Below are 17,627 nucleotides of genomic sequence, written 5' to 3' on the forward strand. Positions count from 1 at the left end.
TTGTGGCAAAGATTGCTTACTTCTTGTACGTAGATAGATATGAGGGTGCTTTACAAGAGCAGGAAAACACCACAGCTCGCAGTTTACCAAGGAGCAGGGCTGAGGCAAGCAGAAGTAGATACTTGTTCAACAGCAGTTAGTGAGGTGAGGAAGAACTGAGGAACTCACTGAAGGTCAGATCTCTGCGTATAACCCCAAGCCTATGCAATTTTTTTGCTGCAAGAATGAGCAAGCAAGTGACTACAAACAAATAATCATATGGGAGCATACTGTGAGTTCAGCTTGGTGCTATGTCCTGGTGTGCTTCAAATACTCTGCTTTCAGCAGTAGTACCAAGACCACTAACTGGCCTACAGACTTGAATGGTATCAGAGGAAAGCCACAAACAGCAGTATTGCCTCTAACTCTCTTATCATAGTTACATGCACAGAATAAAATCAGATTTTATATCCCTGTTTGCTGTGGCATGTTACTTTCTGAGCCAAGTGTTGACGGACAACGGGATTACTTTTAGCTGCATAACTGACTATGTAAATATAGAAATTTGAAACAAAGTTCATAGGTCAGCAGGGTGAAGAGTGGCAACTCATATGAATAAGCCTTCGCATGATTAGCCCATAGATGTTAGTTTTGTCTGATCCCCCTTACTGGTAGACAGGAAGGATCATGGGAATTCCCAGACACATGCACATCCTTTGTGTTTTATAAGCTTTACTAAACAGTTAGCATTATCAGTAACATTATGTTGTGCAAACATGTTACGTGAACAGGAAACTGTATTATACTGTCATTGCTCAGACCATTTCAAATTTTAGTCACTAGAAAGACGGTCAACATCCTCTTTTCAAAAAATATCTTTCCATTATTAAACATGCAGTGATTGCTGCAAAATGTTGTTTCCTCAAATAGCTGACCAAAGAAGATATTTTTACCTCCCATCAAGTATGTTTGTATCACACATTACCTAATAGTTTACTCCACTGTAATGATACACAGTTACTAAAAATAACATAAAATAAAATAAAATAAAATAAAATAAAATAAAATAAAATAAAATAAAATAAAATAAAATAAAATAAAATAAAAGCTCTTGTAGGAACAGCTCTTAAAATGATAACTGCTTTACTGCATGAAAATGAAAAAAGTACAGTAGCTATCCCATAACTTTCCTGATGATGAAATAGATTAGGGATACTGTTATTCTGTTGTTGAATCACAACAGCTTGGAACACTCTTAGGTTTAACTGTACATGATGAAAATAAATCAATATTGCAACAATATCTAAACATTTATATACATTTTTCTTCACATAGGTCTCCAAGTCTACTACAAAAATAATACTGTATCTCATTTTAGCTAACACTACAGAAGCACTTTACAAAATAATACTGCTGATGAGCTTCATCAGGATTCTGTGATAAGCATTATGACCATGGCAAATTAGTTGTTATTACAGAAACAGTTTTATTACTTGAAAGGAAGTCTCACAAGTCTCTCTTATGTATTTCTTAAACCTAATCTGAGATATGGAACATAATGAACTTCAGAAGCGATACTACAAAATAACTAAATATTGGTTTTACTGCTATCATAGAAAAATGGTTTCTTCTTTCACTTTAAACAATCAATGGAAACATTTCCGCAAAGTGCTTAAAAGTTAAATGAAACTATATATTGATACCTTAAGCAGCAAGAGGCAAATGGATGGAGCCCTGAAGAATATAGCTGACCGATGACATGGAGCTGCCAAGCTCCTGTTTTTTAGCATCCAGCTGCTCTAACTAGCTGAACTTCATGAATATATGCCAGATAGGATGTTACAAGACAAGAGTCTGACATACACCATATAATGATATATTGTAGATATTTTTGATAACAGGGAAAATTAAAATGTCATGGAGAAGACTAGGTTTCAGGGTTCTTTTCTCTGAAACAGTAGCATATAATCACTCATTAATAGAGTTGGAATTATTTCTCTAGCTATACAACATTTAATTGGGATTTGCAGAACTGGGCCATAGTTCCCAGCAAATATTTCAGCTATTGGACTCATCCTGAAAGCAGCTGCACCTATAAGGATGACTACATAACTTTTGTGAGTTAGAGCCTGTCATCTGAGAGAGTTTCTCATCAGTGGCCCTGGTGATGATTCAGTACAACTTTAGTGAAGATGAATAAACTGTATACGTAATTCATGCCATCAACATTCTGTAGAACTATTGCTGACTGCTAGTCATGGCTGCCTTCTGCTCACTGTTGATTTTCTTTTCATGAGTAATTAAGGTGAAACTTTAATTGAGCAGGTAATTTATGAGAAGTCCTATTAAAATGTGTCTCTATAAAACCTTGAAGGTAAAATAGAGGTAGCATAAGTCAGATAAAAAACAGACATCTTGTTGGCCATTATCTGACTTCCTATGACTACTTGCATATATATATTTTTTTAAATTTGATGTTCAATCATCCATGTCTATAAAGTAGATTGTCAGTTCTTTGAAAGGCGAATACATTGCCAGTGAGCAAATAGTTACCTTTCCTCCTGCCGTTCACATGCTGAGCAAAGCAGGATGTTTAGCATTCTCTTTTCAAGTAAGGAAGATGCCATGTCTTTGAGTGCACTGTGGTGGAATTTTGATTCTCATTAATTTTTATAAAAGTATACAGAAGTGTGTCATTACACATGAAGAACTTTATGCTGGAATTCCTCACTACTGTAACCATTATTCCTATGTATAGTAATGGCAGTAAGAGACCAGACATATGCGAAGAATACAATGAAGTCTACAAAGTGGCCCAGTAACTGGAGTAGATTTTCTGCTGGCTGCCTGTGTTGTGGTTGGGAGCATTAGGCTGGGTAAGTTTGAAAGGACTGGATGATCTAATGTCTTCTCAGTATAAAAGCTGTTATTTGTAAGAATAAAAAAAAAACAGAAACTATATGCTGCTGTCTAAGACTCTCTATACTGTGAAAAGTTTAGTTTTAAAAAGACAACTGTAAAAATACAGATAGAATTGTACATGCTTTTAAAACCATACAACAAATGTCTAGACACAATAAAGCCATGGCATTACTCTTAATTAGTCACTAAAGGAACCAGTGGGAAGTAGTTCCAGAAAGTCCAAAATTAAAATCAACAACAAAATTGCACTTAGACTACTTAGATGATACTGTAAACAAAGTGATGTGTTGTGTATGCGTTTGCCATCTGGAATTCATAATCCTTCCTCTGCTGAAAGCAAAGACCAGGGCTGGCAAAGCTGCCCGAGAGTGACATCCTGTGGGGAAATCTGCCACAGCAGCAGCTCCTTACCTTGTGCAGAAGCAGCACTTCTGAAAGGGTCTAACGTAAAGCCTACAGACCAAGTTGTCTGTCGGGATTCAGTAGGATTACTTTTCACTGGCAAACGTTCAATAGCTGAATCCACCTCATTAAAATAAATTGAGCTTACAAGAACTGAACTATCACTGAAGGATCTTGGGCTGGCACAAAAGACTTCCCTCTAGTCCTCATAATGAATATGTTACTTGATAAAAACCATGCTGCCCTGGGCTCCACCCAATTAATGAAAAGCTCTCATTCTTTTTACTCAGATCTAGACCTGACTGTATCAGTCACAGAAAGCTCTACAGGCTCCACATGGGCTGACTGATGCCTTTTTCTAGCTAACTGCCTGTTTGGCTTGGGTTTATCCCAGATATTCGCTGTTTCCCTTGCTGCTCTCTAGTGTGCCTTCTGTCCTTCCTTCCATTTACATAATTTACAGAACAAACCAGTCTTCTCCAGCCTTACAAAAACAGATCTTTACTGCTCCTTCAGGATTTTAATTTCTCTGAAACTCAGCCAATTCTGTTTCCTGTCTTTTGCTGTGTGTTGCGAAGAGCAATACATGTACTTCTTTGTTCTTTGTATTGATGCACGCGGATGTACTGGCATGTCTACTCTTTGGGATGGAGAGGGACAACAACAGTCCCAAATAGCAGATATACTTCCAAATCAAGCTCATTCCTTTTATGGCACCCATGCTATTTACCACTCAGCCCATTTAGTAAGTACATTGTAATTGTGACATTCCACAAAGGCACAACTCTAGTGCCATTTCTTGTCTGGGCTTGTGTATAAAGACCATGCAATCCTGAAGCACTGATCCTCTTGCACTGTTCTAAGACCTTGAAATGACTCAGCTCTGAAGTTTATTATCAGCTTCAGCGCAGCAAGCACACTCAAAACTTTGCTAGGGTCAGATTGTACTCTAGCTTGTGTATTGACAAGGCTGAAAAGGCTCTTTGTGGAGATCTCTGCTTGCTCATGTGGAAACTGGAACAAACTAACTTTGTGGTGTTATACTCCTTTCTTGAATGATTCATACAACTGATAAATCACAGGAGGGGTCGTCTTTAGTGGTAGCAAGCTGAAGCTAATATAGCTGGGCTATAGGAGATGTACACTCTGTTCTTCTAAATCCCTGTGCAATTGACACAATAATTGATATTCTGAAATAGAAATAGAGCCACTTGATGCCCCGGAAACACCCATGAGAAGATGGGATTGATATTAATTGCAAGCTGGGAATAAAAGAGGACTTGGCTTATTGACTGACTATTTGTGTGTTATATTTGAATGACTTTTAAGGCTGAGATGTGAAACATCTCAAAAAAACACATCAAATGACTAGAAAAAATAGTATTCTATCTTTTGTGCATTTTCATTCATGATGATCTGGATAATGTAGAGTAGTTTGTTTCCCAGCCATAAGCATATTCTTTTATAGCTTTATCAGGTGGGACTTTGCAGCTGAGCAAACAGAAAAGCTAACACGGAGAATCATAAAGACACTACTTCGAATCATCAAAAGGATTGGATACCCTAGATACATAGGACAGATCTCTGCCAGCTGATCCAGTGGAGGAACTGACAGCAGTAGCAGGCTGATCAGAGCCTCGGGAGGGCAATCTGACTTGTTAGGCAGGCCAGAGTGCAACAGGACACTTCCAAGGGAGCTTTGCGGATGTTTGCTGAGAGCAGAGGAAAGGTGATACTTTGGCTGTGAAAGGGAGTGGTGTTAGCAGACCCAGATTCTTTTACTCATTCCCCACAGTCTTAATCTTTTACGCACTTTCAGGATTTGTGCTATTGCTTGCTTAATCCCCACATTGTTTTCATGCTTCTCAGACCTACCCTTTTCTTCCCTGGCCAGTTGTACTCTTCCCTAAAACAGTGCTGACCTGTCTTTGCTCTCTGTGTCTTTCTTTGTCCCATCTTCACCTCACTTTTCCAGCTGTCTCCCTCCTGGCTTTCAGACTCATTCACATCCACTCCTACCCCTTTCTCCAATCCTGCATGATGTCCCTCTGATGGCCCTCTGTCGGCCTCATCTCTCTGGCTGTCATTCCCCTGCTATCACTGTCTCCCGTTTTGCTCTAAGACTTATTTCTGGTGCCTTTGCTGAGCCACTTCTGGCTGTCAGTCAGTCACAGCTACTGTGGCTCAACAGAGGCACAATGACCCATTGTGTAGGGCTATATGTTAGGTGCTTTAATGAGCCCTTCTGACACTGACCTTTTGAATCCTCTGATCCCTTGCAGAGAGCTCCTAGGCCTTGCTTTCCTTATTCACCAAGGTATTCCTTATCATCTGCAAGAAGCTGTTTGGCAAAAACAATCACTGCGTTTGTTTTTCTTTACATTCATCTCAGCATTTTTCTTTCACTACTGTACCTGGACACCATCAAGACAGTCACTGAGACACAAAAAAAGTGTTTGTATGTGGCAGGTTAGAAGCACATTTCGGGGTAGTCTAAACAGTGTCAAGCAGACTCAGGAATATACCATGCAGACACAGTCTTCAGACTCCTTAGCTTCTTTGTGAAACTTAGCAAGTTGACTGAGCCTACAGTGTGATTTATCAAAGTAATTTAGGCAAACGCATATGATGTTTCTCAGACATGAGAAGAAACAGAAAGAACTTCTTGTTCAGCAAATCTCTGATCCAAAACATGTGTAAGAATTTCTTTACTAATACCAAAAAAAAGGTGTTGCATTTATTTACTACAGATATTATAATGTCTGCTTTTCTACTTTCATTCTTAGAAATGACTGAATAGTTTGGGTTGAAATTGTCCAAAAATTTTTAGCACCTGCCATGAGAAATTTCAGGCTGAATGGTTCGAGTAAGGCAAGGTCATAAACAACAGGTTTTAGAGTAGAAATTGTCAAAAAAACTAACAGCCTCAACATAATAGGTGGCACTACGTTTCTGGGTGTTTCAGTTCAGGATATTCCAAGTAACATAGCTACATCTGGAGAATAGTGCCTACTTGCAAAACTACTGTACATAAGCAAGATTATTTGAGAGTAATGGAAACTGTGCCCAGCTGCACCTTCTCTAATTAGGCAGAAAATATTTGCTTTTAGATTGACTTTCTCAGTTGCTGTGTCCTGCTATTAAAGTAATTGGTCTCTGTTTCTTTTCTGACCCAGAAGGGGATACAGATAGGGGTAGTCATCTCACTTAACCAGTCTAGCAAGGAACTGCCATGCTCTCATTCAAAACCTTCTCCCAACCCACATTCCTGCCCCAGTTTTAACCAGGTAAGTTTCCTGGTAAGAAAGAGGAGCTGTGAATGCTGTCCTGGCAGCACCAGGACTCATTCTCTGTGAATAACCACCATGCTCGTAAGTAATAACAAGAACCTTGTGATTAAAGCAGAGGCTTGGAGTCAGGAAGCTTGAGTTTTTCTTCTAAATGTATTCTGAGTGACTTTGTGAATCGAAAACAGAGGACAGAGTCCATGAGTTCCTGGTTACAGCAGAATGTATGAAGCATTAGGCTTTGAAGTAGCTTTTGTCTTTGCAGGGAGCAGTGCATCCTCCAGAGAGCAGTGAAAACTCCTAGAAGAATGCAGACACATATCATACTAATCTCCCAGGAAAGTGGCTGTAGTTGGATAAAAGACTTAAACGTAGCATATTATAGAAGTCGGTGTCTTGTGCATGTGGCCCAGGGGATGGAAACCAAAGGCTCCAAGTTAAGCTTCTCATCAGAGGGCACAAGTCAGTGTACACCTCTGTAGCCAAGTCATTAGTGCTCTCAGAAAAGGAACAGTACTGGAATCCAGTACTCTTTTTTTTTTTTTTTTTTTTTTTTTTTTATCTTGTTTCTACTTGGGTTAAAGTGGATCAGTGCCACAAATTATCAATTCTAAAAATCCCCATTCCCCATTAAGTGCTGAAACTACCGAGCTGCAGAACCAGGCTCTTTCCAGTCCTCTAAAACTCAACTTTTCTCTGTCTATAGAAACGTTCACTCTAAAGAGATACAGGGAATTATTTGCCTCAGGTAACATACAGACCAGAAAAAGACCCAGAACAGAGCCCAGTCCCTTACTGCTCCAGTGCCAGCCATTCAGCTGTTACAAAAGCAAGAAACCTTTGCAGCTGCCAGTACAAATTCTGCAGGCTTCACCCCATCTGGTGTTCAGGGCAGGCACGTGGCAGTGAGAACATGCTCTGAAGCGAGCTCCTGTGCTGAGGGGTGCCAGCCCTCGAGTTCTGGCTGCATTCAGCTGTGAGGCACCTCAGGGCCTGTGCAAGGTGAGGCGCTGGCAGCCACCACCCCAAAGCTCATTATGGGTACCTGAAAACAGTAGGGCAGAAACTTCAAAGTCATTAGTGGACCCAGTCCATTTGGGCACTGACAGGATTGGACAAATAACAAGAAAAATATTTCATTATTACACTTTGGATGTGGATTTTTAAACCCTTATAAAATCCGAGCCTTGATTAGGGGTATCCTCTTCAATTGTAACATGAAAATCCTCATTTGTTATTATTTACTGTAGTCTGCATAAAGCCCTTCGCACAAGTCCGGAATGCTGTCCTGGAACTCTAAGCAAGGAGCAGAGCACCACCTGGTGACATGACACAGAATTACCCACCTGCTACTACTAAATGCAATAAAGGTTTGATTCGGGCATGTTTAAAATCCAGGAAAAACAAAACAGAACAACAACAAAAACACTATTAAATTAAAATATTGTTTTGTTTTGTTTTGTTTTAAATCCCGTTCTAATCCTGAACTATTTGCTATCGAATATAAGATAACTTTCCCATACTGATTGAAAGAATACACTAATTCTGATGCTGTTTGGTAAAAGCAGACCTTACACTTGATTCTGGTAGTTTTCCATGAACTTCATCTGCCTGGAATCTGAATTTTTTAAAAACATTTGCTCTTCTTTCTGCTTTGCTTTATTCACAATAAGAATGTAATGCAAAGCTTAAGGAGAATCATTCAGAAAGAGGCAAATCAACAATGAAAGCTAGTATTAGCAAGCCAGCAGTTCTAGTAGTTCTAGAAGTTCTAGCCTTCATCCTTGGCATTGTTCTTTCAGAATGATTTTTCTCAATCAGACAAGGAGGTTACTCCTTCTGTCCAAGTTACAAGTTATTAATAATTTTGGTTATTTTTCTTGATATAATCAAAATACTTAATTTCTCTTACAGAAAAAAAAAAAAAAAAAAAAAAGAGCATCACATGAAATGTCACATTGGTATTTTGATGGAAGATGACTTCTTTTTTCATGTATTTTTAGAGTGCAGTACAGCAAAGTGAAGGAAAAGTTATTTGTCTATTTAGGTTCTACAGACACAAAATTACTTGTGCAAGATGTATTAAATCTTAAAACTTCATTCTAAGTTTCCTACATTATGAAGACTCTACAAACTGATGAATCATGAACATTAAAAGGTACAATGCTGATAAAGACAGCTGTGAGTTGCCTGGAAATTAAAAGGTTTAGAAAACCCTTTTTAAAACAGTTTTTAAGTTTTTAGCAACCCTATCTGTCATGTTTGGTCTGAACCACTTGTGCAGGGGGTTAAACATAAGGCAGAATTGTGCTGAGCCCTATTAAATCAGTGGAAAAAGTTAATTTAAGAAACTGCACGGGTTAACTTTTTTATTATTAATAATTTATTTATATTTATTTTCTTCTCTTTGAAAAATGTATTTATTTTCAGTTAGCATTGAAAAAGCCTGAAATGCTCTGGGACAGAGACTCATATTCTCTCTCTCTCTTTTCTCTCTCTCTCTCTCTCTCTTGTTAAATCTGAGTTTCTGGTATTGTCAATTTACTTGTATCTGTGCTAGTTTGTCACCAGTATTTCATTCTGCATGTGAATTTGAACACTGAGGTAAATTCTTTCTTCTAAGCAAAGCCAGTCTTGTGCTCTCCATCCTGTGCAAGACAGACCAACTCTTCAATGGCTTTTCACAACAGCTTCAATATAATTCTGTTTTATTGCAGTTGCTGATTTTGTATTGCTGAAAAAGCACATTATTCCATTGACTGTCAAGGTAGAGAACAATAATGCACTTTATCTTTTTGATTTTGTAATATTAGCTTTCTCTACTTTATTGATTTGAACACCTATCTAAAAAGACAGCAGGGACGGCACTGCACGGGAAAGGGCTGGCTGCAGCCGGGTGGTGGTTTCTGCATTCACTGGCCATTCCACTCACAGGTGCTGATCTAACTCGGGGTGGTTATTTCTGTGCATGCTAAATTCATGTGCACATCCCTCAGAGGCATGTGCGATCTACAGTGCCAGTGTAATGTAACTGTACAAACATACAGAAAGAGACAACACAAAGCCCCTGCGCAAGCTGGCCGGGCCCCATGGCGGTCTGCATTGCGGCAAGGCCGCCGGGACGGCGGCTGACCCGGCGAGGGGAGGGAAAATGCCCTTTCCCCGGCGGCAGGAGGAGCCACCGCGGTGCCGCTGCCCGGCCGGGCGCTCCTCCCGGCAGGGCCCGGCCCTCGGCCCCGGTGGTGCCCCCGAGCGGCCCGGCCCGGCCCGGCCCGAGGGAGGGAGGGAGGCAGGGAGGGAGCATGGCGCGGCCCGGGGGCCGGCGACAGGTGAGCCAGGGGCCGGCACCGTGGGGCGGGCGAGCTGCCAGGCTCGCGAGGGCAGAGAGCTGCCAGGTGTCGGGCATTTTAGGTGCTTTCAGAGGATCTCAGGCGTTGGGAGCTTGTTTCCTGATTTCACAGTCGGCTTTCTTTCATTTTAGGATTCTGGAGAATGCGTTGCTGAACTAAGGGAATGGAGACCGGTCGTTTACAGAAAGTGCACGGACCCTCTGTGGCTGCTCCTTTTCTTCCTTTTCTGGGCCGGTTCGGTAAGCGTGCCCTGCCCGGGGGCAGCCCAGCCCCGCAGCACGGGGCCGGGGCTGGGGCACTGCTGCCCCGGGGGGCTCCTGCACCGCGCCGCCTGCCCGCACCTTCGGGTCCTGCCCCTGCGCTCCGTGTCCCGGGACTGTGCAGGGCTGGGATACTCGGAGTCTGCTTTCTGTAAGCTCATCAGGCTCCCACTGGACTCTTGTTTCTACTTATTTCACTCTCTGCACCTTTTTGTCCTGCAACATGTCTCTCTTGGTCTGTCAGCTGGGTTTCTGCCCTGCGCCTGGAACAGCACACCAGCTTTGGGGAGCACGCTTTGTCTTTCTTAAGCATGAGTGTTTTTTCACGACGTTTCTGAGGCTACTGAGGAATGAATACACTATTAAATCAGTTTTAGATTCAATTCCTAATAACTGCTTTAATGGAAGCTCATGCAGAAGAGCATATACACATCTTGAGCGCTGCATAAGCTGAAGCAGAACTTTGTGATCAGGGTGGTTGGTGGGTTTGTTTGTTTAGATGTGCTGTCCTATGCTTGGCGCTTCGATCAGTATAAGGCGTGCTAAATATTAAACCTGTCAAACGGTGAGGATTTAGGATTTTTGTTTGTTTTCTCTGCTACTATTCTTAGTGTTCAATTTCTGTAAAATACTTTTGTTTAATCTTATTTTTAAAAGACTTGAGAAAAAAAAAAAAGGTAATACTGATTTATTCACATAGTGGGGAAAAAAAAAATCACGCTATTGGCTCTGTGGAAACGCGTATCACTGACATGTAGAGAATGACACACCCCTCCAGCAGTCATGCAGCTGTCTATTGCTTAACAATATTTATGGCTTGTATGCAAGTCTGTACCTTAAAAAAATAATAATTCATGTGCACACAGTGCTTGCTGCACTGATGGCAATGGTCCTGTAATTTCTATCTTTAGAAGGTTTACCACATTTTTATTTTTTTTAAAAGCATATTTCAGTGTCAGCTCTTTTTTTTCTTTTTTCTCCTGAAAAACAAAACAAACAAACAAAAAACAAACAGGTATTTGCTTTGTAAAGAAACTGGATCTGAAAATAACTTGTTACTGTAACAAGCATCACACACACAAGTAGTATGCCAACTTTAATTATGGAGTCTCTACAAAGTTCTCCATGTTAAGACAACAGTAACGTGAGCATAATTTAAATAGTGTTATTTAAATAGTTACAGTGCAAACACATAAGCACAAATGAGACTACACTGAGAACTAAGGAGGCACATTTACTTGTTTGTGTATGAGACTCAGTTTCTGCCCAGATACCATCTTTAGTCATGAGTGTTAAAAGTAGAATAACAAAGGCACTAAACCTTAACTAATAAAGCAGTTGTGCTGGGTCTGATATGTGTGTGTGCCATCTCTCCCCAGCACAGCTGATACTCAGCTACTCTATGCAAAGAAGCAGTGGTTAATGAGGGACAGAGAAGACTTGCTGCTGCCAACAATTTGTATGCAGCCATAGAGCCAACTGTTTTGTCCTTTATATATGCGAAATGTATTTTACGCCCCATGGGACAGAGGAGATGATTAAATCACCAAGTTCCTCAGCTGGAAAGCTGTAAATAAGCTGTTGGGTAAAATGCCCAACACTTCAGCTTCACAGAATTACTGCTTCTCGGTACTTGGAAAGGTTCTCTTCAAAGGGCATTTTGGCCCTCATGGGGTACACGAGCAGGGTATATGCTGCATTCCTAGGCAGAGCATCTTATGTTGACGAAGCGTTACTGCTACTCAGGTAGCAGAGGTGCTTAGCTGCCCCTGAGGTATCCTGGGAGCTGACCTGCAGCGCTGGGGCTGTGGTGATGCAACAGAGCATCCAAAAGCTCGGCGCAGTGACACCTGAGTTCACTATGTAGTTCTCTTGAGGTTTTTCGCGTGTGGTAAAGAATGCACCTTCCTGAAATTTAAGATAACCTGAATTTTAATTATTCTTTGTTTTTAAAATACACTTCAATAGCAGCTGCAATGTCTCAACATTTCAGCAGATGTTAGTGCCCAGGTGTGTCTTGAAGGGCACTCTGAAATATGTAGCAGTGGCTACATATGGAAAATTACCACCTGAGTGACCTTGCCCAGGGACACACAGGAACTTTGGCAGAGGCAGGATTTAGCACCTTACTACTTCTTTCCAATCATTTTAATCTGAGGTCCTATCTTTCTTTGTCTGTGATGTTCTGCTAAATAAATTCGCATACTGTCTTCGCTTTCTGCAAGATAAAGGAAGGGTCTAAGGAGACAACAGGGCTTAACTTGTCCATATGACTTGGTCTGGCCTTGTTCAGAGGGCTGAATTTTAGATTTAACTGTTTGCCTTCACAAGACAATAATGCATGTGTTAAAAGAAATACTTATTGAATGGGAGGGAAGGGCTATCATAGCATGATTTCATATGAAAAAAAAAATGTTTTAATAGATGTTTATAACTGGCTATGCTGTGATGGCTGGTGCGGCAGAAAGACTTGTGCTTGGATATGACAGCTTTGGGAACATATGTGGTAGGAAGAACACTCCTGTAAAAGGGGCACCCCTTTCTGGACAGGACATGACTAATAAAAAGTAAGTACGTCAGATACTGTTTAAATAAATCTAATGTTTAAGAAGGGAGCATAACTTCATACGATATATATCATCTAGTTGTCAATCATTTTCATACATATATAAATACATGCTTAACTTTAAAAGCAAATAAGATATAAGAATTGTGCAAAATGGTAAGGGAAGCTAAAAATTTAAGATGGAATTTGAAAAGGTACTACATCGTTATGCTTTATGCTGATTTTTTCTTAGATAGGGTCTTAAATAGGACTTCAGACAGACCAGCAATCATTCTACACAGACAAGTGTTTGAATTTATGGAAGTTTAAAAAAAGCTGAAGTTGCCAGTCATTCTGTCGACTACTGTGTAAGAGAACGCTTGTAGAGCGACACCCACCCTGGAAGTTCCTGATTCCATTTAAGAACCTAAAATGAAATGTAAAGATATAGCATATTCGCAAGTTGCTTCTTAACTTTAGCCTTCAAACTCCGTTTTTTTTTCATTGTATGTGGAAAAAGTTTCATCTGCTTTGTAGCACTTTAAAAAGATGGAAAGAAGACTCAGAATTTAAACCTATGAAAACCAGAAAGCTTGTTTTTTGAAATGAGGATCTTTTTGTCTTTCTAGGTATGTGTTCTTTCTGAATTCATGCAGCCTGGAAATGCAAAGCCTCAAAATCAGTTCAGTTTCCTTGTGCGTGTCTAGTTGTCCACAAGAGCAGCTCAACTCTTTGGAAGACCTCCAGAGTTTTGCAAGGAACAATGGTGTGCAACAGGGAACATGAGTATCTAATGTATCTGTAGAACAGTTGAGAAGATTTCACTTTATTATTCTTCTGTTTGCTACCCTAGGGAGTCATTTCTTACCATTAATTTCCTGAGCAGTCCATGGCAACAGAAAATAAAACCTTGTCTCTGCTTTATTTCAGAGCCATAGTTTCTAGGATTGTTACAGGTCACTTTTGCAAATTTAAAAGCTGTTGATTCATTCCTGCACGATGCTGAGATTATCCAGCAGAAAACTGGCTGCTGAGAATGAACTAAATTGGTTTGTTGGGGATGCCTGTATGTGAACAGAGCTTACATGCTATTTGAGAAACTTGCCTAAGTGGTTCTTTTAAATTTGGTTAAAACCATGATGGAATTATTAATTCTAGATATACATAGGCAGTGTTGCCTTTTTTGACATCAGAGCCCCAAATATGCTATTTTACCTAGACTTTTTTTTTTTTTTAATTTTTCTACTGTTCAAAATGAATATGATGTCAGAAGTAGCTATTGTGCAAAAGAGGCAGCTCCAGTTTATTCATTTCCAACATGTAAGTAAAGTAACCTGTGGCCCGTCCCTTATGCCACAGTGTATGCATGAACTGCAGACCATACAGATACTAGTGGCTATTTTTATTGGAGGTCAGAATTCCATTCTTTTTGGTTTTGTTGATTTTTTTGGCAAGGGTTTCTGTTTAAATTGACAACATTTGTTTTAATTTCATTTTGGGATATTTTGTCATCATTTGGTTATGTACAGAAAGCTGTGAACACCTGTGATACTGTGTAAGTAATTTCAATGTAACTGAATAAAATGGCATGAAATTCCATCCACATGCTAAAACTGCTTGCATATTCATCTCAAGGGAGAGGGCAGTGTTGCATTTTGAATGGCTTGAATACAACCAGCATTTCTATCCTAGAAGCATTATATAATGGAGCAGAGTACCTGGCACTATTTAGGCAGAGTCAAGAAAATATTAAGCTTCTGGATAGATGTATATTCTGTTCTAAATTATGAGGGACCTGGTTCTATTGTAGCTTGTGTCAATTTAGGCTTTTCTGTTGTCTAAAGGAGCAAGAGTTTAAAGCTGAAGTACTGTACTATGGAACAAACAGTGTGCCTGTGCTCAAGGAAGATCTGTAAACGGTAATTGAAGTTAAGTGTAGAAGAAGACAAAAGATCCTGTAGAGGTTGCTGTAGATTTACCCATTAATTCTAATGGGTAACTAATTCTAATCTACATTCCTACAAGAATATCAGTGATGAATATGACCTGCTAAGGGATTAAAGCAGAAGTGCGAACAAAACTTAATGTATTTTTTTCCAAAGTTATAACTAATATTAAGCTACCATTTCTCTTATTTCTTAGGTTCTTGTCTTTGTGTTTACAACCTGAACGTTTCCAGCTACACACTAAATCCAAAAGCAGCTGAGTTGTGTCCCACACTGCCAGTTCCACCAAGGTAAGGATTAATGGGTACTTTACAACACATTTGAGTCCAAGCAGCTTCTTAAGGGTTCTTAGTTCCTCACATTTTGTAGCTGACATGATGCTTTACAATCAGAATTTTGTTGCTGTGTGTGCCTGTGAACTCGCCCGTGTCATGTCCCACAGAATGAACAAGGACTGCATTCTCATCATCCCTCCACCCTTTAGAGATGCTTCCTCTCCAGCTCAGGGTCAGAACGCTCCTCATGAGGAGCAGCTTATCTCCTGCACAGACTCCCTCAATGCCAAGGAAGAGGAGCTGTGCTCTCAGACCTGGCTTGTTACCCTGAACCCAGAAATATTCTGTCAGAATCATTTCATAGCCACCTGGCTTGAACCGCAGGTCTGTGGATGTCAGCATCTAACATTCTGCAGCATGTAAAAAGTACAGATGTCAGTTTAGTTGTATTGTTTAATTTGTTACAAATTAGTGAGTCAAAATCCTTAAACCCATGATTTTCAATTCCGCTGTCATGAAGATACAGCAAAGAATTGGAATCTCCATGTCTGCGGAGCAAAGTCCTCTACTGCTCTGAACAAGAAAAAATAGAAGGGGGGAAAAAAACACAGAAGAGAGCAGGAGACATATAAAAGCATTATACAGTGGATCAAAGAAAGACATGTAAACTGATGAAAAATATGGTGTATTTTACTTATTTCTTTGACATTTTAAGCCTTTCTTTATTTGGCAAGGAACTTACCATATACATCTCACACAGTAACATTTCACAGTAGCAGCAAAGCTAGTCAGAGAGACCTCTCCTTTTTAGGTAGGGATGTCTCTTTGTTGTAGTGTGGTCTTGCCAAAATAGGATGATAAATTCAATAAGCTGGCTCTGAGAGCCAGATAATTTCATATGTAAATATTAGGTGGTGGTAATTGTACATTACAAACATTGTTTTGGAGCAGCTTTGAGAATACTTAAATATCCTCAAAATGATGCAAAATGTTCTTGGTCTAGAATTATCTACAACAACATAGTTTACAGCCATGCTAGCAGGAGTTTAGGTTTCCCATAAACACATGGGAGCAAAGCAGACAAAGCCAGATTAGAAACAGGATAGGAGCTACATGCTGATGGTGATTGAGATAGTAATTCTCCAGGTTGGTCCTGAATAGATGTTCTAGCACAGCAACACAGGTATGGTGCTGCCAAGAGTTTATTTTGCAGATGGAGCATAGAAGTACTGTCTGGCCACTTGTAACAGACCACTGCCATGCCCGTTGTCCTGTTGTGTCAGACTCTGTGTGTAAGGTTTTGTCCCAGGCAGGGAGGATAACTGGTAGGTTGCAGATTGTCTGAATGCTGCTGCAAAAGTGTATTGAGGCTGCTGGAAGGGCACTGCAGAGGGCTTGAAAGGGAGCCGTGGAATAGATTGCTGTGAGTTTGAAACTGTTTGTCCAGTAATGAAAACATTTTTCATCATCTTTTTTTTTAACCTTCCAGTAAATCTTTTCCATTATTTAATCGGTGTGTTCCACAACATCCTGAATGCTATTCCAAATATGCATCTGTCTTAATAAGTATGGTTAATGAAATGGATGTTTTTCACCGAATTCTGAGTGGAATATTGGCAGGAAGAGATACTGTGATAGGACTGAGTGTCCTTGCACTAGGTAAGGTTACAAATAAAAAATGAGGTTATAAATAAAAAGTGAATAATATTCAATTAGAAAGTGAGGTTTAAAATGTTTCTATGACCTTTATAGTTTTTTATTTAAAAGTACTGACCTTTTTTACATTTTCTGGGCAGAAATGTTTTCAAGGAAGAGTTTTTGTTCCTTATCAGGAGGCATAGACTGGTGAAATTCAGTGCTAGCAAATACCAGATTCTGTGTTCCTAGATATGATCATATACCTTTTTTCATGGGACTAAGAAATTGTTGATAAAAAGAACAATAACATTAGCTTTAACATTTTGATTTTTACTTTAGTCTTTATATATAATATTATTGAATAGCCAGTTATTCCCAAGGTGAAATATTTGAGTTATAAACTCTTTACTAGAAAGTTATAGATAACTGTTTTAAATGTTTAAAAGGTCACCAACTTCAGTACATGCTGTTGCTTTTGAGACCACCCTTGCAAAGTAAAAGCCCAAATTCTACAAGAACCTTAAACTTAACTATAATATAAATAAGAGTTAAATAGTTGGTAACACTAATAATAAACTTTGTGTATTTTTCAGCTTTCTGTTTTATAGTGGTTTTAACCTTCAGATTCATTCGGACACTTCTGGTCCATACTTTGATTGCGCTGGTTGTATTTGGGTTGTTATGTAAGTATATTTACCTTTTAGTGTATGCGTAGTTAAAGCACTCATCTCACTGAACTGAAGGAGAGACAGCTGAACAAACAGCTGTCCCTTTTCTCCATGGCCCTCCTCTGTAACCTTAAGCTTACCCCAGCCATTTCCAAACTGAGTCCTGCTTGCCTTGGGATGCCAACATCTGGCTGTGTTGTTCCAGCTGCTAAGTGTCGGGGTGATGATAAGATTGAGTTATTTATAGATGCCTGGAAATGACATTTCTTTTGGCAGATGAGTGCAGTTACGAAAATGCTGCTGTTTCACAGAAAGTTTAGTGAAATTTTATATCGCCTGCTTTGGAAAGGGAAAA

At 39.7% G+C, this 17,627-nt stretch overlaps 1 protein-coding gene across 3 annotated transcripts in view; it reads left to right on the forward strand.

Annotated features, from left to right (window-relative positions):
- Nucleotides 1-9,808: 9,808 nt before the first annotated feature.
- SLC44A3 (solute carrier family 44 member 3) overlaps nucleotides 9,809-17,627 on the forward strand; it is a 44,114-nt gene continuing 36,295 nt past the window's right edge. For 2 of the 3 annotated variants that reach the window (XM_082766485.1, XM_082766486.1), the window contains exons 1-7: nucleotides 9,809-9,919; nucleotides 10,072-10,179; nucleotides 12,625-12,767; nucleotides 13,375-13,511; nucleotides 14,888-14,981; nucleotides 16,456-16,625; nucleotides 17,198-17,287. In XM_082766485.1, coding sequence (XP_082622611.1) covers nucleotides 9,893-9,919; nucleotides 10,072-10,179; nucleotides 12,625-12,767; nucleotides 13,375-13,511; nucleotides 14,888-14,981; nucleotides 16,456-16,625; nucleotides 17,198-17,287 — 769 coding nt within the window. In that variant the 5' untranslated portion in view covers nucleotides 9,809-9,892. The other variant, XM_082766487.1, reaches the window with a different exon arrangement.

Source organism: Aythya marila (genome assembly GCF_965140915.1).
Source record: "Aythya marila genome assembly, chromosome: 8".
NCBI lineage: Eukaryota > Metazoa > Chordata > Aves > Anseriformes > Anatidae > Aythya > Aythya marila.